The sequence below is a fragment of the Mustela lutreola genome, chromosome 5, assembly GCF_030435805.1.
Source record: "Mustela lutreola isolate mMusLut2 chromosome 5, mMusLut2.pri, whole genome shotgun sequence".
Lineage (NCBI taxonomy): Eukaryota > Metazoa > Chordata > Mammalia > Carnivora > Mustelidae > Mustela > Mustela lutreola.
The window spans coordinates 40,490,350-40,514,824 of NC_081294.1; the positions used below are offsets into that span (position 1 = coordinate 40,490,350).

Consider the following 24,475-nt stretch of genomic DNA (forward strand, 5'->3'; position numbering starts at 1 on the left):
TCTTTCCTGACATTACCAGGAATCCTTTTTCCAAGAGACTAAAGCTTAGCCTTGTGTAGCCCAAGTGTTTGCTGCTTAACTTTCAAAGGTCATACTTTTTTCTCAAGCATAAAATGAGAAGGAAAACATATTTTTGCCTCAATGCTTTCCTAAATTGTTGTTCTCCTTTCCTATCATTTTCATCCCCATGCTGCCATATCCACACACTTCACCAATTATTTCTGCCCAGAAATCTGGCACAGAGCACTCCTTTCCAACTTCCCTGCTGTCCCGCTATCCACTTGAGGTGAATCCAGGAGGCTGTCCTTTGACTTCGCTGCATACTACCCAGCACATTTAGAGGCACATGGGTAAATGTCTTTTTTCTTTTTTTTCAATAAAAAAGCTGTTTACTATCCAAAAGGAAATACAGCATCGAAGGATAAAGTTAAAACTACAGCATATACATGACTTCTTCAGAAAGAAAGTCAGAAGATTCTGCAACATAAATCACATTGGGTGGATTTATGTCCACAGTTTAACCTGGCTCCTCTTCCCTCTGATTTATGGTTTATCTTTCAAAGTGTCGGGTTTTTCTCAGCTTGGAATCTCCACCCACCATTAACATCCCAGACTGGAGGAGGTCCAGAGCTGGTGTGGTCTTGCTAGGGGATTTTTTCTTTTCAATATTCTAATCTGTGTGAGTTGCCTATTTCCCAGGAATGAGCTTGCACGCATGTGCACACACACACACAAAGTGAACACACATATCTGCCAAGATCAAGTATTAATTTTTTTTTTTAAGATTTTAGTTATTTATTTGACAGAGATCACAAGTAGGCAAAGAGGCAGGCATAGAGAGGGGGGGGAAGCAGCCTCCCCACTGAGCAGAGAGCCTTATGTGGGGCTCATCCCAGGACCCTGAGATCATGACCTGAGCCGAAGGCAGAAGCTTAACCCACTGAGCCACCCACGTGCCCCAAGTATTAATGCTTACATTAATTCTCACTGTTTAAACCAATATCTTTTCTACTAAAGGCTCTGATTGACAAATACGTTGTGAAATCAAAGTGCGTTACAACATGCATCTTAATGGAATAAACTAGGAGAAAACAGAATACAATAGAAAATACCAGAGTGCATTGCACACAGTGTAACTAGGATTTTATGATGCTTCAGGTATGTGAGTATATGTATATTTGTGTTTTGTTTGTAATTTAAAATTTCTTTCTTTTTTTTAATAGCATGTTCTTTCTTCTTTTTTTTTTTTTAAGATTTTATTTATTTATTTGACAGACAGAGATCACAAGTAGGCAGAGAGGCAGGCAGAGAGAGAGAGAGAGGAGGAAGCAGGCTCCCTGCAGAGCAGAGAGCCCAACACGGGGCTCCATCCCCGGACCCTGGGATCATGACCCGAGTCGAAGGCAGAGGCTTTAACCCACTGAGCCACCCAGGCGCCCCTAAAATTTCTTTCTTAAACTATGGGTTGCATTAAAAATAATGTAAAAACATATAAACATATAAAAACTTCTAACTGCAAGATTCTCATCTTTTCCTATTTTCTTTCAGGCTTCAAGAACATCTATGCTACATTGATCCTGCCATAAATTTTTAAAAAGGTCAAATATCTTTGAATAAAAAGACATTTTAGTAAGGATTCAATTATGTTCTTAAACATGAGCCTTTGATTTTCCCAGTTTTTATTCAGGCAAAGAGAAGAAAGTGTTCTGTTCTTTTAATTATCTTATGTTGGGCGGGTTCTGTCTCTTCTTCTGCTATTAGTTCCACACATGACTCAGGTTTTCCTCACCAACTGCCACATCTCCTAGCTGGCTGCCTTTCTACGTTTTTTGGATTTCTTCTTGTCACCTGCTTTTAATAAAATGCTAAGATTTATGTCAGCGGTAATTTAATGGATACCAGGCCATTTCTATGACCTAGCATAAAGCCTGGTATTAAATGGGTAATCAGTAAGGAATGGTAGAGTCAAATTGAATTCTGGCCATCCTTTTTTCTACCTGTTGGTATCTAGTTAATGTCAATGACGTGACCAGACCTATGGGACATTACATATAAATAGTAATAATGAGCGTATTACTTAGTTCCATCAGGAATAAGACCCTACCAGTTAAACAAAAAGGTAGAAATATGTTGATAAGGCGTTAGTGCCTTACAGAGGGTTGAGCTACCCATGGTTTGCCTACAGTTTCTACCACTAATGAAATAGATCCTACAAGAAACCCAACTGTAAACCTAGGCTGGTGAGAATGATAGCTTCTTGAATATAATGTTTTGAGGCAAAAAAAAAAAAAAAAGTCATTCCTTTCTTGGTCCTTAGGCTAGAGAGAACAGGCTTTTGGCAGGGTTGTTTTTTAGCCTGTGTCTCCTGGTGTTTCCAGGTTGCTCTCTTCTTCAGCTTCAAGTCTGGGATACATGAAGGAAAAAGAAAATCAAGGAAACTCACCACCGTATTATTCTTCAGTTCCCGGGTCTAGCCAATCTGTTTTCTCTCTTGCTTACTGTCTTCCTATGTTTATTTTACATATACTTCATTTGTACTTAGTGGTAAAAATAGGGAAAGTATACGTATCTATTACAGAACCAGAAGCAGCTGTATTGTTTTATAAATTTCAATTATGTCAACCTGGTAAATAGTGTTATTCCAATCATTTGTAACCTTTCTTTCTATCTTTTGTGTTAATGTTGCTGGTGTTGGAAGTGTACATCCCCAATTGCACAGAATGTGAAGTAGATAATATTGTCTGTTTTCCAGTTTTACTGCAGATGTGGACATTGGGCAACTTTACGTACTCTCCAGATTTAGATTAAGTTCTTCTTTTTTTTTTTTTTTCCTGAAAGATGGGTGAAGAAATATAACTTTTCCAGCCACCATTTTCCTACAAAGATCAGGAGAGATCATCTTCTTACTGTTAGTGCCTTTCCTATCTGGCAAAACTAACATTATGCCAGTACACAAAGGATCTTTTAAGCTTTTGAAAACCAGGGAAATGGAGCTCCACAGAAGCAACAGGTAATTATTAGCCAAAGACCTCTCTGTATCTTCAACAGATAAAACTGTGTTGGAGTGTCTGGGTGTTTCAGTGTGTTAAAGCCTGCCTTTGGCTCAGGTCATGGTCTCAGGTTCCTGGGATTGAGCCCAGCATCAGGCTCTCTGCTCAGCAGGGAGCCGGCTTCCTCCTCCTCTCTCTCTCTCTCTGCCTACCTCTCTGACTACTTGTGATCTGTCTGTCAAATAAATAAATAAATAAATATCTTTTTTTTTTAAAGTTTTCTTTAGTTGGAAAGTGTATGCAGTTTTCTTTTCTCACTTGAATTAATTTCTGAAGTAACTGATTTTACAGACACTAGAAAGTTTGAGACTAGTGCTAAGCAGATCCAAAACCCTGATTATGTTCTTCCCTTATTGTCACTCTTCTTATGATCCATACTTCACTAAACCTCCATATCCTGCTCCCAAAGTCATAGGTCCCCAAGATAATTTATGTCTATCATTAATTGAATTTAGATATTCATGAAAAAGTTGATTTCAGTTATAAAAAATAAGATGTTAAGTTTCTTCACATTCTGGTTTTACCATAAATAATAAACCCATAATATAACCAAGAAAGAGCCAATGGAAGATTTGAATATGGCAACAAGATCAGGTTGTGTTTTAAAAATTGCACTCTAGGAATTCATATACATTGAGCACGTAGAAGAATTCCCCTGCAAGTTGAAAAGAAGGCATGTCACATTCATGTATGAAAAGACTGCATTATAAAGATGTTACTGACTCCACTCAAAATTCCAGGAGGGTTATAATCTTAGTGGACTAGACATAATATCTCCAAAACACATCTGGGAAAATACATTCTCAAAAACATCCAAGAACGAGACGCCTGGGTGGCTTAGTCAGTTAAACTGCTACCTTTTGTTCAGGTCATGATCCCAGGGTCCTGGGATCAAGTCCCACATTGGGCTCCTTGCTCGGCAGGGAGCCTGCTTCTCTCTCTGCCTCTGCCTGCTTGTGTGCACGCTCTTTCTCTGACAAATAACTAACTAAATAAAATCTTCAAAAAAACAAAAACAACAACAACAAAATCAGAGAACAAAGTGAAACACACAAAAATGAATAGATTTCTTCCTTTTTTCCTTGCATACATATTACTGAATACCTTTTAAGTGGCTAATAAAACCCCCTTGCAATGTACTACAATTACAAGGTTTATATCGGGTACAGGTAAGATCTTTTCCTTCATGGGGCATACAATCTAATTACCTAGGAGGCAGTGTTATGTAGAGACTAAGAGGACTGGCTTTGGAATGAGAGGCAAGGAGGAGAAAATCAAAGATGCCGCCAAGAAAAGCACAAGATATCATACAAGGCGTTCATGATGTTGATCTAAGAAGACTGCTAGATGTTAAAGGGAACATTCATTCTCTAAGATGAGAAAAAGTAAATGAATACAGGCTTTGTAGTTAAACACACTTGTGTTTGAATCCCATCTCTGACCATCGGTAGCTAGTTACTTCATACCACTCATTAGTAGCTAATTAGCTCCAGCAAATGAATATACTCTTCTAAGCTTCAGTCTCTTTTTCTTTTTCTTTTTTTAAAGATTTTATTTATTTATTTGACACAGAGAGAGAGATCACAAGTAGGCAGAGAGGCAGACAGAGAGAGAGAGGGGTAAGCAAGCTCCCTATCAAGCAGAGAGCCCGATGTGGGGCTCGATGCCAGGACCCTGAGACCATGACCTGAGCTGAAGGCAGAGGCTTAACCCTCTGAGCCACCCAGGTGCCCCAGTCTCTTTTTCTTTTATATAAGTCTCACAATGCTATAAACCTCATGGGATTATTATAAGGAATAAATGTAATGATACCACATAATACCACAATACCACATAACTAGGTATTGGCAGAAAGAAAGGGATGGATGAATGTGTAGATCCCTCCTAAGGTGATATGAAGAGAGGCAGAAAAATAGAAAGAAAGGTAAATGATAAAATTTCCAGAATTATAAGGCAAAGAGAAAAAAAAAAAGTGGAGTTGGTTCGTCCTGAAGCTTCCCTACTTGATAAAGAAGAGGTGAACTTTTCTACTCAAAGACATATAGGGGAGGCATGGTCAGATCGTTGAAAAAATGGATTAAAAAATAAATACATAGATATGGGTGGCGTAATTCACAGCATGATATTAAATAAGAGGCTTCCTTAGGAGTCTGGCAGGTTTAGGTAACCAACCAAGATAAACTGATGTCTAGTGTAGGAAAACAGGAAGTTGAGTTTATTCTGACTTGAAAGAAGGGAAGAATGAAGGGAAGGATATCAAGAAAGTATGGCCATATCAATAAGTTAAATATAAATGTCAAACTATGGGACTCAGGTTGAGAAGAAAAGGCAAAACAGCAAAAGGTGTGCTAACTACTTGAGAGAGTTTAAGGTTTATGTATAGAAACTTTCCAGTTAATGGCACGTCTTTAGGCTTTCCTATGCTGAAGTAGAGGGACAAGTGGAAAAACTGGGAGGCTTGAGTACTGCAAAGATTACTGGTTATGGTACCCTCGTTTCCCAGGCTAATGTGAGAAATCATGTCCTAGAAAGATAAAACAGGTAAACCTCCTGAGAAGCAGAATGGACTAAGTGACCTCAGGAGGCAGAAGAAACCAGAACAATGAATTAGCCTTGAAGCAAGCAAGAAAGTCCACCAGATCATCTGGAATTGGTAGGCAATTAACCCTTGCACATATGGTCATATGGTCAAGCTTTTGCAAATATGGTCCTTCTTGTTCTCATGATTCACAATCAGAAACCACAAGGTTGGAACCTTAAGATCTGTCCCTGCCTCCTGGAACAGGAAACACCAGAGGAGGTGGTTCAAGAGAGGGATCAAAGTAGGAAAGAGCGGTTAGATTAAGTTCATGCCAAGTAAGTGGTTACTCAACTGAGCTAGGAGGCTGTTCCCTGTGTTCAGCATGCCCCTGGCCACAGATTCATAGAACAGCAACTTTACTCCAGGCTAGCTCTGACCCCAGGGTGACTAGAGCAGGCTCACATTCTGCAGCAACTCACTCAGGTAATATTTCTTCATCTCCTCCATCCTTAGTTCACATTGGTGGTAGGATATCTGCATTTCTTCTCTGTCAGTAGGTTTTCCCATGTGTTTATTCTCCTCCAGTATCTTTCTTTTGCTTCCTCTGCACATGAAGGTAGGGAAAAATTCACTAGCAGCTAATAGGGTTCTCCTTCATTTCTCTGCATGCCCCCCCCACCACCAGCTACAATCTGGAGAAGAGACAGAATGGACAGAGTAGGACAGGAGGAAGTTGAGGAAATGACTTGGAAAAACATCTTCTCTCTGGTCCTAAGTATTTCTGTCCCTACAAGAGAAGAGTTTGGTTAAATCAATTGACAATTTAATATAGATAAACTCTTTACTTAAATAGTATCAGTTGACCATTTCAATATGCTTTGAAGTTCATATTTTTTCTAAGACACTTCTAGGAGATGTTGAAGCTAGAATTTGAACTTGGATCTCATATATATATATATATATATATATATATATATATAATTATGTGTACCTATATAAGAATCATAAAAAAATATATTTAGATCTAAATATGTATCCTGATTCTTGCTTCAGGGAAGGTATACATAATTTTTATGATCCAAGGCCAACAATTCTATTCATTTTTTGTATTTGAGCATGTGTAAGTGGTCTGCAAGAAGACACCCAGCTAGGAAATGAAGGACTGAAGAAACTGGTCTATCCCAGGAAATCAAAGCATTCACATTATAAAATGACTTGTCCCTGATAATTCAGGACAGTCCTCAGTTCACACCTGTTTATTCAAAATTTTTTATAAATACGTAGACTGTTTCATATGAACACTCCAGTGTAGTTGGTAGATTATAGGGTGAACCTATGTAAAAGGAACATGCCTGGGCCAGCCCTGATGAGAGCCCTGAGCCCAGTTCCTCTCCCAGCCAGGACTGGGATTACACATGGCTTCTGGCAGGGGAAAAAAAAAAAAAAATTAGTGGTTTACTTTCTCTCTTTGGAGCAGAAGGGCCCTCAGTTCTGAATCAGGGCAGTGGATCAGTGGATCCTGATCAGTGGATCAGGCCAGTGGAGACCATCGTGGTCAAATTTATAGGAATGCAACACCTCAGCGTAGTAGGTTCTCTCATGTTTGGAAATCCACCTGTGCAAGATATTAGGCACAAACTCTCTCAAGCCTTTTCCCAGGTCTCACCAGAGCAGGACATTGGATGAGATCAAAATGGCTGCTTTTTCCTACACGACCATATTTTTCCTGGTTTCCTCCACTTTGGCACATACTGCTTTTTCAGGTAAGCAAACTTACAAGTCTTGGGAGAGAAACAAGTGATATTCTTTAAGTTGTAGAAAAGAAAAATTGCCATGTGTGACCAAGTGGGGAATGTTAGGCTGGACCACGCAGAGTGGGCATCAACTGGGTATCCCTGTTAGGGAAGGGAGTTACTGCGGAAAACCCTCCAAAATTTGAAAATGAAATAACATGTTTCTACATAATGCATGGGTCAAGAAAAATTCAAAAGGCAATTCAAAATTATTTTGAACACAAGGAAAATAAAACAAAATGAGCAAAAGTTTAGGTTCAGAGAAGGGTCATTACCTCCATACCCCTTTTCCCTTTCATTCCAACCCCACAGCCGTCTTCACAGAACCAACCTCTTTGATCTCTGTCTTTACTGTGTTAAATAGAAACATATGTGTGCACATTGTGTCATTCTCCTACTTTCTTATATAAAAGATAGCATATTACAGATACCTGTTTGCAACTTGCTTTTCTCAATATACAAATATCCTGTAAATCAGTACATATCAATTCACAGGGAGCTTCCTCATTCTTCTATCCAATGATACAGAGCTTCCTTGGATGGGTATACTAAAGTTTAATCTATCAGTCTTCTACATATGGGCATTTAGTGTTTTCCAATACTTTGCAGTTACAAACTATGCTGCAATAATCTCATGTTTATGTATTTTGTATTGTTTGAAGTGTATCTTTAGTGTAAATTCCTTAAACTAAAAGATATCTGATAGACTGGAAGAAAATATCTATAACACATATCACAGATAAAGGACTAATATATCTAATACCCAAGAATACTTAAAACTGAGGAAAAAAAATAAAACCAATTGCCAAATGAGTAATATGCTTACATATACAATTCACACACACATACACATACCCCGAAAATACAGAAATGGCTCTTAAATCTGTATAAGATATTCAACTTCATTATAAAAAAAATGCTGATCAAAACCATGCTCAAGCACCTCACCTACTAGATAGCCTTTCCTATACTAAGATTAAAAAGAAATTCAGTTGATCTTTGCATGGTCTCATTTCTTAGGTTCAGATGTATTTGAGGTTTATTCTTATATATGGTATGCAGTATATAATTTAACTTTATTTCATTTCTACTAGATGGAGGCCTTTATTTTTCTTTTTTATTACTATATCTAGCCACTTTTGTGATTAAAAGATTCTGTTTTTTTTTTTAATTAGAAAGAAGTATTCCTTTTTTTTTTTTCCCCTACAGTATTTTCTTTCTTCTTTTTTTTAAAATTTTTTATAAACATATATTTTTATCCCCAGGGATACAGGTCTGTGAATCACCAGGTTTACACACTTCACAGCACTCACCAAAGCACATACCCTCCCCATGTCCATAACCCCACCCCCCTTCTCTCAACCCCCCACCCCCCAGCAACCCTCAGTTTGTTTTGTGAGATTAAGAGTCACTTATGGTTTGTCTCCCTCCCAATCCCATCTTGTTTCATTTATTCTTCTCCTACCCACTTAAGCCCCCATGTTGCATCACCACTTCCTCATATCAGGGAGATCATATGATAGTTGTCTTTCTCCGCTTGACTTATTTCACTAAGCATGATAAGCTCTAGTTCCATCCATGTTGTCGCAAATGGCAAGATTTTATTTCTTTTGATGGCTGCATAGTATTCCATTGTGTATATATACCACATCTTCTTTATCCATTCATCTGTTGATGGACATCTTTCCATAGTTTGGCTATTGTGGACATTGCTGCTATAAACATTCAGGTGCACGTGCCCCTTCGGATCACTACGTTTGTATCTTTAGGGTAAATACCCAGTAGTGCAATTGCTGGGTCATAGGGCAGTTCTATTTTCAACATTTTGAGAAACCTCCATGCTGTTTTCTAGAGTGGTTGCACCCACTTGCATTCCCACCAACAGTGTAGGAGGCTTCCCCTTTCTCCGCATCCTCGCCAGCATCTGTCATTTCCTGACTTGTTGATTTTAGCCATTCTGACTGGTGTGAGGTGATATCTCATTGTGGTTTTGATTTGTATTTCCCTGATGCCGAGTGATATGGAGCACTTTTTCATGTGTCTGTTGGCCATCTGGATGTCTTCTTTGCAGAAATGTCTGTTCATGTCCTCAGCCCATTTCTTGATTGGACCATTTCCTTACACCACACACAAAAATAGACTCAAAATGGATGAAGGGCCTCAATGTGAGACAGGAATCCATCAAAATCCTTGAGGAGAACACAGGCAGCAACCTCTTCGACCTCAGCCGCAGCAACATCTTCCTAGGAACATCGCCAAAGGCAAGGGCAGCAAGGGCAAAAATGAACTATTGGGATTTCATCAAGATCAAAAGCTTTTGCGCAGCAAAGGAAACAGTTAACAAAATCAAAAGACAACTGACAGAATGGGAGAAGATATTTGCAAACGACATATCAGATAAAGGACTAGTGTCCAAAATCTATAAAGAACTTAGCAAACTCAACACCCAAAGAACAAATAATCCAATCAAGAAGTATTCCTTTTTAAAAAAATTTTAGAAAGATTATATATGCAATTGGCATAGTCTATTCCTGGAAAGGTTGGTAGGCTTCTTGTTTCCTCTGGGAAAAATTTTAAAATATAATTCAAGTTTCTCTTTGAACTTTGGAAAGTCTAACTTTTGGAAAGCTAGAATTTTCCAAACTATTTCAAAGATCATATTACAGGGGCGCCTGGGTCGCTCAGTGGGTTAAAGCCTCTGCCTTCGGCTCAGGTCATAGTCCTGGGGTCCTGGGATCGAGCCCCACATCGGGCTCTCTGCTCAGCGGGGAACCTGCTTCCCCTCCTTCTCTCTCTGCCTGCCTCTCTGCCTGCTTGTGATCTCTGTCAAATAAATAAATAAAATCTTTAAAAAAGAGAGATCATATTACAGTGAGAGATAAGAAAGAGCAGGACGATGATAAGTCTTTTCTTATTTCCCTCTCCCACAGCCAGCTGGCCACCCTCTATCCCCAGGCAACACCAGCATCCTCACACAAACTAGTTTGCCAAAATCAGTCAGTCTCTCCAGAGCCAAGGAGCCCTTAAAGTTTCTGATCATCACCTTACTATCCTCTTTAGTTTGGCATCTTGGTAGGAATAAGCCCAGTATTTTATTTATCATAACATATTTAATTAAAAAAACTTCAAAGTACATACACTCATCCCGATGCAATGAAGAGGAAACTATAAAGTCAACAAAAATCAGGTAACTTAATGAAAATAACATAGTCTGCAAATTACACCTACAACCTCAACTGGTTTTTACTCTTTCCTCAGTGACATAGAAAATTTATAAAGTTAGGACTATGAAAATGAAGCAAAGAAAGAATAAATGAATAAACAAGTTAACAAAAGAACACCACCCACAAATTCTGTTGCTATAAATTATTTTGTATACTTTTGTGCAAATGAGTAATTACTTTTTTTTTATTCAGCTAGTAACTTCAGTGGGTGAAATCAAACTCCACGAAGAACGATTTTCTTTTAATCTATTGTGTATGTACTTTGTCTGCAGCATTCTTCAAACCACGTGATATAAATAAATGGCCTAAGGTAAATTTAAATTTCTCAGTGAATTGTGATGCTAATCTGATCACTCTCTTGATATGAGAGACCTAAAACTTCACAGGGGTATGTAGAACAAAAGTTTTCCATGTGACCTTGGGCATGTATAACCTTTTCAGACTTACATTTAATTAATGTAGCACAAACATTATAACAGTAAAATGCATCTCTGAGCATTAAATGAAATGACACCTGTCAGTTGCTCAAGGTCATAAAGTTAAACCATGGTAAATACAGGATTTATTCCCAGCCTCAATACAGAACTCTCACTCTCAACAATTATATTGGAGCTCCTTCCCCTAGAATTTCACAAATACATACATATCTTTACTCACAAACTTCTTAGAATGAATTCATGGCATTGGGATTCCAAGTTTAAGTGGAAACTTTACATAGGGGAAAAAGTGGGGATTTTATAATGCTTATGACTTTAGGAGATGAATGCGTCACCACATTTTCTGACACTGCAGTCAGCAAAAAACCTGCCTGACCAAAACCCAGAAGAAAATGTTGAAAAAGATCAATTGAATAGGTATATTTGATATTATTTCTAGGGGGGAGAAACTGACAGGCCAGGAATAGATGGAAGAAAATCTACCGACTGTTATTCATATGACATTTTTTTGATATTTGCAGCCCCCATGTAAAATGTACTACCCACTGGATCCTTCTTATACATCAGAGTGTCCAGATGTGATATCATATGTTTGTGCTACAAATGGCCACACTTACAAGAATGAGTGTTTTTTTTGTGTTGATCAGTGGTAAGTTCAAAATAAAATACCATTTTTTTCTTTGTTTTTCCTCACAGGAATATCAAATAATCTTAGCCAAGGAACTGGATTTACTGAGGGATGGGATATTTATTTTAAATAACCTCTATTGTTCATAAAAGATTGAGAATATACTATGTATAAAGAGAAAAGTCTTTCTGAAAATTTCAGTTAACATTCAAAGTTGACTTATTTAAAAAAAAGAAAGAAAAGCTTAAGTGGTGTTTTGGCAGAACTGAACAAAGATCATATTAATAGATATCTATAGATTATACCCAAACGATGAATAGAAATCCATTTTTTCAAATCACTCAAAAACTTATAAGAAATAACATTGACATGCCTATGAATAGTGCCCATAAATATTGCTTGGTAGACATAAATAGATATAGATAACAACACAGACATAGGTAAAGACATAGATAAAGGTATAATTATACATCTAAATAATAAAATGGTTATGTGGGCATACATAGATAAAAATTACTGTTGAATTATATATTCCTTTGCCTTTCAAGTAAGTTCAATAGTAAAATTAGATAAAAAATTAATAATATTCCTCATGATAAATTTTAACTCCATTTGAAGTTGTTTTTGGAAACCAATTTATGTCTTGTTAGTAACTCTTCCATGACTTGTTTGATCTTCTGTATTAAAATCCCCAAGACTATCCTCAGGTTGGATGATTTGCTAGCAGGACACATAGACCTTAGAAAAGCTGTTATATATATGGCAGCAGTTTATTACAATGAAAGGATATGAGTAAAATCAACAAAGGTAGAAAGCTTACAGGGTGGAGTCCAGGAGAGAGCAATCACAAGCTTCCAGTTGACCTTTCCCAGTGGACTCACACAGTGTTTAATTCTCCCATCTATGATGTGTGACAACACATATGAAGTTTTGCCAACTTGGGAAGCTCACCAACACCTTGGTACCCAGCCCTTTCATTAGAAGCCAGTCACCTAATTTTGTGGCACCTGAATGACTGACAACTACTGTTTCCAGCCACCCTGAATTCCCAGAGGTCAAACTGACACAAAGCGACTCAGGACCACAGGGAATAACAACAGACATTCACTTGATCATAAACTATATGGTATGGCCTATAACCTCAGGTTATAAAATCACTCTTATCAGGAGGGATATTCCAAGGGCTCATGATTACTTCCCAGGAGCTAATTTGAACTTCCCAAGTCTGTTGAACTAACTTTTTAGTGCATATCTTCCTTTGAAAAGAATCTTTATGGGCTTCCAGTGTCATGTTTCCAACCCATGAGGCTGTTATTGCTGAGCACTGAAGGAAATGGGGTGTAGAAGCTAGTCCAATAAAGAAAATATGTGTTCATCTTCAGAGCAAGTGCTAGACTCTGATGATTGCAATGTCATTTAAAGGAAAAGAATGGGAACTGAAAAAAAATGGAAAATAACCATGTATCTACCATCACAAAGCAAGATGAATGAGAATTCATGAATGTTACCAGACTATGTGGAATTATTAAGTTACATTAGCATTTCTTCCTAATAGCTGCTGTCACTTTCTTAGGCATGAGCTAATTAGGCAAGACACTTGGAAGTGCTTTCTTAGCTTCCAAAAGAAAGCTGGAGTAGCCATACTTAGAGAAAACTCTGATTTTAAACCAAAGACTGTAACAAGAGGTGAAGAAGGGAATTATATCATAATAAAGGGGTCTATCCAACAAGAGCTAACGGTTATAAATATTTATTCCCCCATTTTGGGAGCACCCAAATATATTAAACAATAATGAACATAAAGAAACTCATTGATAACAATACAATAGTAGTAGGGGACTTTAACATCCCACTTACATCAATATCATCTAAGCAGAAAATCGACAGAAAAACAATGACACATTGTTTTGAATGACACACTGGACAAGATCGACTTAATAGTTATATTCAAAACATTTCATCCTAAAAGAGCAGAATACATATTCTCTTCACATGCACATGGAACAATCTCCAGGATAGATCACATACGGAGTCACAAATCAGGCCTCAACAAGTATAAAAAGATTGAGATCATACCATGCCTATTTTCTGACCACATGCTATGAAACTTGAAAGTCAACCACAAGAAAAAAATTTGGAGAGACCACATATACATTGAGGTTAAAGAATATCCTACTAAGGAATGAATGGATCAACCAGGAAATTAAGGAAGGAATTTTAAAAAATACATGAAAATAAATGAAAATGACAACATGATGGTCCAAAACCTTTGGGGGTGCAGCAAAAGCAGTTCTATAAGGGAAGTTTGTAGCAATACAGGCCTACCTCAAGAAGTAAGAAATGTCTCAAACATAAAAACTAACATTATACCTAAAATATCTAGAAAAAGAACAAAAAATGAAGTCTAAAGGCAGCAGAAGGGAAATAATAAAGATTAGAGCAGAAATAAATGATATAGAGACAAACGAGCGAACAAAAATCAACAGTTCAAGAGATCAATGAAATCAGGAGCTGGTTCTTTGAAAGAATTAATGCAATTGATAACCCCCTAGCCAGACTTATCAAAAAGAAAAGAGAAAGGACCCGAATAAATAAAATCATGAATGAGAGGAGAGATCACAACCAACACCACAAAATTATGAATAATTATAAGAGAATACTATGGAAAATTATATACCAACAAACTGGAAAATCTGGAAGAAATGGATAAATCCTTAGAAACATATAAACTACCAAAACTGAAACAGAAAGTAGTATAAAACTTGAACAGACAGATAACCAGCAAAGAAATTGAATCAGTAATCAAAAATCTCCCAGCAAACAAAAGTCCAGGACCAGGTGGCTTCACAGACAAATTATGTCAAACTTTTAAAGAAGAGTTAATACCTAGTCTTCTCAAACTGTTCCAAAAAAATAAAAATGGAAGGAAAACTTCTAAATTCATTCTATGAGGCCAGCATTACCTTGATTCCAAAACCAAAGACCCCACTAAAAAAGAGAATTACAGGCCAATATCCCTGATGAACATGGATGCAAACATTCTCAATTAAATACTAGCAAATCAAATCAAACAGTACCTTAAAACAATCATTCACCATAATCAAGTGGGATTTATTCCTGGGCTGCAAGAGTGGTTTAATATTTATAAATCAATTGACATGATATACCGCATTAAAAAAAGAAAGAACAAAAATCAAATGATCCTGTCAATAGATGCAGAAAAAACATTTGACAAAGTACAGCATCCATTCTTGAAAAAAACCCTCAACAAAGTAGGGACAGAGGGAACATACCTCAACGTCATAAAGGCCATATATGAAACCCACAGCTAATATTATCCTCAATGAGGAAAAACTGAGAGCTTTTCCTCTCTGGTCAGGAAATAGACAGGGGTGTCCACTCTCACCATTGTTATTTAACATAGTACTGGAAGTCCTAGCCTCAACTCTCAGACAACAAAAAGAAATAAAAGGCATCCAAATCAGCAAGGAAGAAGTAAAAATTTCACTATTCACAGACAACATGATACTCTATATAGAAAACCCAAAAGACTCCACCAAAAATTTGCTAAAACTGATACACAATTTTGGCAAAGTAACAAGATATAAAATCAATGTAAAGAAATCTGTTGTATTTCTATACACCAATGATAAAGAAACAGAAAGAGAAAGGAGGGAATCAATCTCATTTATAACTGCACCAAAAACCATAAGATAAATATATAGGAATAAACCTAACTGAAGAGGTAAAAGATCTGTACTTTGAAAATTAGAACACTTATGAAAGAAACTGAAGAGGACACAAAGAAATGGAAAAATATTCCATGTTCATGGATTGGAAGAACAAATATTGTTACAATGTCTATACTACCCAAAGGAGTCTACATATTTAATGCAATCCCTATCAAAATACCACCAGCATTTTTCATGGAACAAAAAAAAAATCCTAAAATTCGTATGAAACCACAAAAGACCCCAAATAGCCAAAGCAATCTTGAAAAAGCAAAGCAAAGCTGGAAGCATCACAAGTCCAAACTTCAAGCTGTATTACAAATATGTAGTGATCAAGACAGTATGGTACTGGCACAAAAAAAGACACATAGATCAGTGTAACAGAATGGAAAACCCAAAAATGGACCCTCAAATCTATGGTCATCCAATCTCCAACAAAGCAGAAAAGAACACCCAAGGGAAAAAAGATAGTCTCTTCAACAAAAAGGAGTTGGGAAAATTGGACAGCCACATACATGCAGAAGAATGAAATTGGACCACTTTCTCATATCATACACAAAAATAAATTCCTTAAGGATGAAAAACCTAAATATGAGATAGGAATCCATCAAAGTCCAAGAGGAGAGCACAGGCAGAAACTCTTTGACTTCAGTTGTAGCAATTTCTTACTAGATACATCACCACAAACAAGAGAAACAAAAGCAAAAATGAACTACTGGGATTTCATCAAGATAAAAATCTTCTGCACAGTGAAAGAAAAAAATCAACAAAACTAAAAGGCAACCTTGAGAATGGGAGAAGGTATTTGTAAATGGAATATCTGATAAAGGATTGGTATCCAAAATCTATAAAGAACTTATCAAACTCAATATCCACCCCCTGTAAAAAACAAATAGTCCACTTAAGAAATGGGCAGAAGACAGGAACAGACATTTCTCCAAAAAAGACATGCAGATGGCTGACACACGAAAAGATACTCAATATCACTCATCATGAGGGAAATACAAATGAAAACCATGATGAGATATCATCTCGCACCTGTCAGGATGGCTAAAATTAACAACACAAGAAACAGCAAGTGCTGGTGAGGATGTGGAGAAAGGGGAACCCTCTTGCACTTTTTCAAGTTTTAAATAAAACTTGAAACTAGACAAAAGAACTTTAAAACTGAAGTTTTAAATAAAATCTTGAAACTAGACAAAAGAAAACAGAAGCGTGCAAGTCTTGGCCAGAATTGATACACAGTCATAGCTGCTATCCTTAAAAGAATCCCTCAAGCCTACTCAGTGTAGGACTCTCATAAATAACTACCAAGAAAATAGAATGAAAAATATTCCAGGTGCTTCAGAAGTTTTTGATCTCATTTGGCAAAAAGAATACAGGCCTAAAAAAAGTATGATAATAGAAAACAACACTGGTTTTGTTCAACCAAACAATATTTTAGTAAGTCTTGAAATGGTTGACAGCATTTCAAAAATCAGATTTTATCCAAAATATAGATCTCCAACTTATTTTGAAAAATTAAAGTTGTGTTAATAGGAAGTTAGGATTTCACATGGGAAAAAAAAAAAAGTAGCAACAGCTGTCTAGTAGCCGCTGCCCATCTAAATGGAGTTCAGGCATTTCAGACAGTCCCACCTCTCTTTTGTGGTGAAGGTGACCCCCTCCACTTATTTATATTACCAGCTTGGCTCCTACAAGGTAACATGTTTGCAATCCCTTACCCAAGTGAGTTGATCAGATATACATCAACGGCCAGCCTGAGATGGGGGTCAGGGTGGGGAGTCTCTTGGAAGAAGCTAAGTTTCAAGGATTCTTTTAAAAATTCAAGAGAAAATAGAATGGGAAATTTATACAGGGCTCTCTGCTTTGGAAAACATCTGGAACCAAGAAAATGGTGCGGGGTCTTTAGGGAAATTTAAGCGAAAAATTGTGTTGAGATGAATGTTGTATATTAGAGAACAGTAATACCTCAAGGGGGAAGGTTAGGCAGAAGCTAGCCCTCTGAGAAAATATATACCAGAGTAAGGAGAATAGACTGTGGTCTATGAGCAGTGTAAACCTGGTGAAAATTTGGACAGAGTGTGAATTATGTGAATTATTAGGCATAGCATTCTTGTTGTGGTCATCTTTTACATCTTGGTAAAAAAAAAAAAAATCTGGCATTGTTATGTTGATTCCAAAGGTATCAAAATGGGAATGAGTTAGAAGATGAAAGATTCTCTGTTGAAAAACTTCACAGAACATCATTTCGAATAATTAAGATATAGAGAAGGAATGTGGGGTGGTGAGCAGGAAGAGAAGGGTAAAAAGGGAATTGCAAAGCAGCTCCCTTGCTCAGGACTACATTTGGAAGATGAGAGAATGTGAAACAATACCTACTTTCCTTATGATACTAATCTCATTTTTAAAAATCTCTTCTCTTTAGGGAACTTGGTCCTCATATTAAATTTTATAAATATGGAAAATGTGACTGATGAGTGACGGAGTACTACACTTGCTTATTCATTTCACTACTTAATTCCAAAAACTATTTCTTTTGGAATTTAAGGGCATATGATAAATGACATCTATGCTACACCCAAATTTGGAACAAAGCTAAAAATCAAGGAATCAAACAAATGAAGAACCAACTGATATATTTATTACAAATAAAGATAATAATGAAAGAGGTGGCATTTACCCTGTGTAAATGATTGTTTAAAATAAGCTTTCATTTTCCTTGCGTCTTAGATCTGTCACTTCCCGAATTAAACTTAACCCCAAAGTGCAGGCTCACCTGTGAGATCTGACCCGGCCCCACTAATCTCACCTAAAGATGAGCATAAGAAAACATCTCAAGCACACATACAAACACGGCTGTTTAAGACTTTCTACCTCATACTTGTAAATGAAGCTCACCTTCACTAGAGGAAAAAAATGTTCATATGCTAATAGAAGGAGGGAGAAGTCCCAAGAACTTCTGGGGGGAAAGTATGTTTTTCAGAGGAAGAGTAAATATCATTTGACCCCTTAGTTTTAGCATTTTTAATCCTTAATCATTCCACTGTTCCTAAAACATTGGTCAATAAATTCATTTTTCATTTTTGCTTAATCCGTCTTATAAGCTCTCACTTATAACGGAAAGATCTTGACTAATACAGGGAGATGAAGCTATTATTCTACTTTTGAGGCTGGGGAAATTTCACTTCATGGCCTCCGTACCATTACCTACTGCTGCCACTAGATGTCAGCCTCACTCTTTTATCGTAATTTGACCAGTTCTTTGAGGGGATGGTCCGCACAGTTCTGCTTTCCCCCTCCCCTTTCCAGCTATTACACAGCTCAGTTTTGCTAGCAACAGAGCTTTTGTCCTCTTACATCCTCCTCTCTCCTTCCCCTGGCACCCCTGGTCAGTAGGGTCTATCAGGTTGGATATCTTTGGAGCTGGGAAAAATCGTTTCAGGTCTTTCTGTTTTCTCAAAGAGTCTCCTAAAATACAGATCTTCTCTTGCTAATTTTGATCATCTTGTGTAATTTAACATTATTTTATTATTTCATCTTTCCATCTCTATTTTCAAAGATAATAAAAAGCAGACCAAAGAAATGGAACAGTCGAACAGTAACTCCACCAAGTTAAAAGTCAAGGAATGGAAATTAATTGCCTTCCAGGCAGGACTGTCAGAGAGAGAGAAGTTTGGTAAGAGAAGATGGGGACATAGTTATGTATTTCTTTCTAGCCTGGCCATCTGATCTGGACATGTTACATTTAGATAGCACCCATCGTAAAATATGTAGGTATAACCTTAATTCATAGAAACTTTGGCTTAACTGATAAATCTTTTTATCTATTTATGGGTACCACTAGGATTGGTGGCTTCCTGGCATTGATGGTAGCAGCTGAGGAACAGGGCAGAGACTCTCTTTCAGCTCCAGTGGGTACATTTGCCCTCTGGGCTCTGCCACTGAAGGGGGCCCTGCAAAAGAGCCCATGTTCACTCAGACAACAGTGATTTCAACTTAAAGGAGATTCTGTGTCATCTGGGAAACAAAGCGGAGGAGAATATGTTAAATATTTCACAATTTCCTCTTCTTAATGAAGTTAATCTAAAGTTCAATCTTAAAATGAAGAAATTTGTGTCAGTTCCAGTGAGGTATGCTTTCTTTCTTTTTAAATTCAGTGATGCAAGCTGGATGATTTCTTCCCAATGCTGGATGAATTCTGTTGTTACTCTACCTTGTGACTCATGATGTGGAATCTTAAAATTATTCATTCATTCATTTGGTAATGATTTGTGGAGCAGTTCTTACTCTGCAATGTACTGTATACTAGGGGCTAGTGAAGCAAGCAAACAAGGCAGGCAAGATCCTGTTCTCATGGAACCTGCATCGCAGGAGCCAGAGATGAATAATGTGCAAATAAAGCAACAGGCAATAACAGGTAACAATGAATGCTGTGATGAAAATGAATAAAACAAGGTCATATAATAATAAGTGAGGCATATAATGGGAGTTCGGTAAGTAGACATTAAATGGATGTGTGAGACCATAAGCTCCCAGACGCAGACACTAATTCAAGTCACCAGGAGGAAAGATTATGATAAGAAATAATAAGAAGAGAGTCACATGGAGGAAAAAAAATCTAAAGAAAAAATAGATGAAAGAATTTTGTAATTCAATTTCACATAGAATTCAGTGGAAAACATGTAGCCTAATCACAGAGGACACGGGCTGGAGCCTCACTGACTTATAAGTTGACTCTTTTAAAGAAAAACCAGCCACTTTATATAATCCTGGAATTGGAGAAAATGGAATCCCTCCATAGGCTTGATGTGTCTATGGCCATCATACTAACTCTTCTCTCTGCACCACTGATTCCCTGGCTCTTCCAAAATGGCTCCTTGTCATCATGCAGGGGTCTGTCCTCATCATTCAGGCTCTGAGAAGGCTTCTCGAATCACCCAATGCAATATGTTCCTTATTTCCACATTTTACTGTTCCAATGCCATGATACAATTTCTTTTAAATACTTGTCAAAATATGAAATCATCTTACTGTTTTTTATTATTTTCCTTTTTTTACCCTACAAGAAAGGAAGTTCTAAGAAGTAGGATTTTTAATCTTCCTTATTTCTCTCTGTTATCTCCAGTGAGGATGACACTGACCAGAATAGCAAAGGGAAATGGTGAGGGTGATCACGGCTTGTGTTACACTGTTATTAAGTAATGGGTCTAGAGAACCTAAGGGATTCTACACTGTAAAAGAACTTTTAAAGAAGCTGATCTGTATCATCTGTAGAAAAAGGACCTTGACTAGAACCTCCAGAGCTGCCTTTGCATATCTGAAGGGATAGACTTGGAAAGAGAGAGCAGACTCATTCCCTCAGTCTCCACTGAGGACACTAGACACTAGAAGCCCTACCGAGATGGAGTTCTGTTCCATATGATGAAGAACTGCTAAGCAGGCCAAACAGACCAAAAATTCAATCATCTTCCTTAGTAACAAATCTTTATATTGTACATCATAACCCTCGAGGAAATAAGAGTAAATCCTTAGTTCTCAGGGTTAAAGAAAACACTAGCATCTCTGTAGATGTTGTAAAGTAAACTATGGCAAATTAACTTTGGAGAAAATGGAGTTAAAGTATTACAGACGTTTAATGAAGCTAATAAAATAAAGTGCATTGTGGTTTCTCCCAAAAGAAACAGTGTTCCCTTCAGTACTGAGCATGATAGACTGATAGACGTGATCTTACCAGTAGGAACTGGAAGCTGTGTGTGTATGTGTAAAACTAAATCCAGATAGTGTGAGGTCACACAGGAGCAAAAAGAACCAACAGGAAAGAGAATTGTTACCTTTCATTTACATCACCTTGTCCCATAATTGAAACTGTTTGGCCTCAGCAATTCCAAAAAAAATTAAAGAGAATCAAAGCATAGGATCCCTGGATGTGCTAACTCCTTGTTGCTGTGAAAATCAAGGAACAGGGTCTTGCCAGACACAAGATCAAAATGCAAATATCCATATCTCTAGGTTATAGTGTCCCAGCACACAAAAGGGCACGAACAGTGAGGATTACAAAGAAGAAGGGGGAGGGGGGGAGAGGGAAAGAGGGAGGAGTAGGGAAGGGGGGAGGGGCAGGGAGAAAGAAGGGGGAGGGGTGAAAGAGGAGGAGGGGCAGGGGTGGAGAGGAAGAGGTGAAGGCAGAGGAGGGGGAGGTAGAGAAGAAGGAGAAGTAGGAGGAAGAGGTGAAGGAAAAGGAAAGGAGGAAGAAAAAGAGCTAGAATGTGAAGGAGCCACATAGGGAAGAGAGAGAAGACAAACAAAAGGCAAGAGCTAGTCCACCCAAATCTAGGCCATTGATTTTAAAATTATCACAAGAAGACCTTGAGGGTGTTGGATGGTGTATGTGATAGAGGCCAGGAAGGAACGAACCTAGGGGTTTTGGAATGGGCTGATACAGCAATTAGGAGGTAAATACAGAATTAAATAGTAGAGCTGCAGCTTCTTCTCTACCACCTCCAATCCACAGAATTATTTATCCGTTGTACATATTAGTGTTTCAAGGAAGGGTTTTTAACTTGAAAACCTGAAGCACCAATCTCAAACCATCTCAGGAGATGTGGGAGAAACAGGAAGCACGGTGTAGAGAAGGGACTGTCACAGCATTGCACCTTAGACAGATGAGAGTGGAGTGATGCAGAAGGAACACTTGTCCTCTGACTCTAGATCACCATCTCTCCCCACTGGGACCCTGCTTCTTTCCAGATGATCCTCACCCATGAAAAGGTGACATACTCTGATCCAGCGCCCAGTTCCTTCTGCCTGCTCATTTAAAACATTAGCTGTCCTTCTTGACTTCCTTGATTTGACCAGTTTCACTCCTATTATTCTAATTTCCAATGTGTCTCCAAATCTATCTCTTAGATTTAGATTTAAGGGCAATACACAAGAGCAATTAAAATGTACTGACTTTTAACCTTAAACTCGCCATTTCTCTAAGTCCCTATTGCCTCAGCTAAATAACAGGACAAATAACTACACCAGTCTCATAGGATTATTTTAAATCTTAAATGAGATAACGCACATGCCAAATGTAGCACAGTGCAGCACGTAGTAAGTGCATAATATATGGTTAAATTTCTTATTGTACCTTTCCCTTCTTACAGCCATTAAACTATACCTGGATTACTGCCCAGCCGTGGTGCTGGCTTCCTTCTTTCCCTCCAGCTAACTGACCCAGAATGTCTTTAATCTGGTCCTGCACAAATTTAATTCTACTACTCATCTCCAACCTTCTGATGGCTCATCTTTCTCTTCCGTGTGGCACCTTAAATCCACTGGGGGAAGAAATACCTAATACTCTCGAATTTTTTTCTCATCTCATTTTTATGTTTTTCCACATTAGTTCTACCCTGCCTTCCCTAGCATGGAGCCATGGTCATCATCTTACAAGGTCTCAAGTTCTTCTTCCTCGCAAGAAGGCTAGGAGAAATAAAGACATGGCCTCCAGGGCGCCTGGGTGGCTCAGTGTGTTAAGCCTCTGCCTTCGGCTCGGGTCATGATCTCAGGGTCCTGGCATTGAGTCCCGTATCGGGCTCTCTGCTCAGCAGGAAGCCTGCTTCCCTCTCTCTCTCTCTCTGCTTGCCTGTCTGCCTACTTGTGATTTTGCTCTGTCAAATAAATAAATTAAAAAAAAAAAAAAAAAAAGACATGGCCTCCAGCCTAAACAGATGACATTTTGTCTTCTCAAGCTTCACCTTTCGCCTCCAAAGGATCCTCCCTCTATAATTCATGGCTCATTATACAACTTAAAAATTTCTATGTAAACAGCTGCCCAAACCTAAGCAAACCTTCCGTGCCTCATTATTTGATCTCACTTTTCCTCACCTTTTAAAATCCAAAGAACTTTATTTCCACCAATCTTTTATCTGCTTTATATTTGGATACACCCTGAGGATTAATATCTCAGCCCCACCCCTAAGAAATTAATCTGATATTTTGCTTACTAGCCAAAGCCTCCATAAACAATTGTTCATACTCTCCAAACCTACTACTACTACTAAGTCCACATGTATTCTGAACTTTGACCTCTAAACTCTTAACTACCCACACCTTGCATAGTCTATCAGAACCTTCTTAAACACTTGACTTTCTTCTGAGCCTATGGCCATCTCTCTGGCTCCCCTCCAGTCTCTGATGTACATACTCCCTATCCAGAAAGTCACTTTTTTTTTTTCATTTCTTAGTCGGTGTCATAATATATTTTGGGAGAAATACTCAGCATGGTACTGACTGAACCTGCAGAAATCTAGGGCTAATTTTGTCTAGTGGCCATTAATTTTCATATCCATTGTTGACTATCTGACATTCTTTCTTTGATGTCTGTACCAAGCCTCTCCAGCCTTCTCCAGCTTCCAGACCTTTCTTTTGCAAAAGGCAACCCCAGAACTTAATAGCCAGAGCCAACCTTACAATGTTGATTTTCAACTTTAAAGATACAGGTTATGCTTTTGATGTTTTAATTTTCTTGTCTGTAACACAGAAATAATATTTACATCCCAGAATGGCTTTGAGTATTGAATGAGATTATATATAGAGAGATAGATATACAGATATACATATAGATATAGATATATAGATATATCATACCATATCTATCTCTCTATATATGATAATGTGATCTGCAGGACAAATTATAGTTTTCTCCTAGTTACAATTTTCTATAATGCTGTAATTAGCCACCCTTCACCATGTATCTTAAATTCATTCTTCTTCCCTTTGGCTGTAAGACAGGTTCAATCTATTCTAGACCTTCCTGGAGTCTTCGCTTCTTTCACTCCCTCCTCTCTTTGACTATCAAATATCTGAAAAAATTATTATGCTATTCTCTACTTCATTCTAATTTCCCTTTGAACACATTCCCATTCCTCTTTGCTAAATACATTTTCAAACTGCAACAAAGACACCTCTTCTTGAAACATAATGGCTTTTTCTCAATATTCATTGTCTTCAAACTATCATAGCAAACAATAAAACTTATATTGAACTCTTTATTATGGCATTTACTTCTCTTCTTTTCCATTACTGAACTCAGCATCGTCTCCCCTAT

General features: G+C 37.7%; 1 protein-coding gene across 1 annotated transcript; it reads left to right on the forward strand.

The window, feature by feature from the left end:
• The first annotated feature begins 7,264 nt into the window (after positions 1 to 7,264).
• On the forward strand, positions 7,265 to 22,597 carry LOC131831124 (serine protease inhibitor Kazal-type 13-like). The gene is made up of 5 exons (XM_059173343.1): positions 7,265 to 7,334; positions 10,861 to 10,898; positions 11,547 to 11,674; positions 19,668 to 19,804; positions 22,533 to 22,597. The coding sequence occupies exons 1-5, from the start codon at positions 7,265 to 7,267 to the stop codon at positions 22,595 to 22,597; spliced, it is 438 nt and encodes a 145-aa protein (XP_059029326.1).
• Positions 22,598 to 24,475: the final 1,878 nt, after the last annotated feature.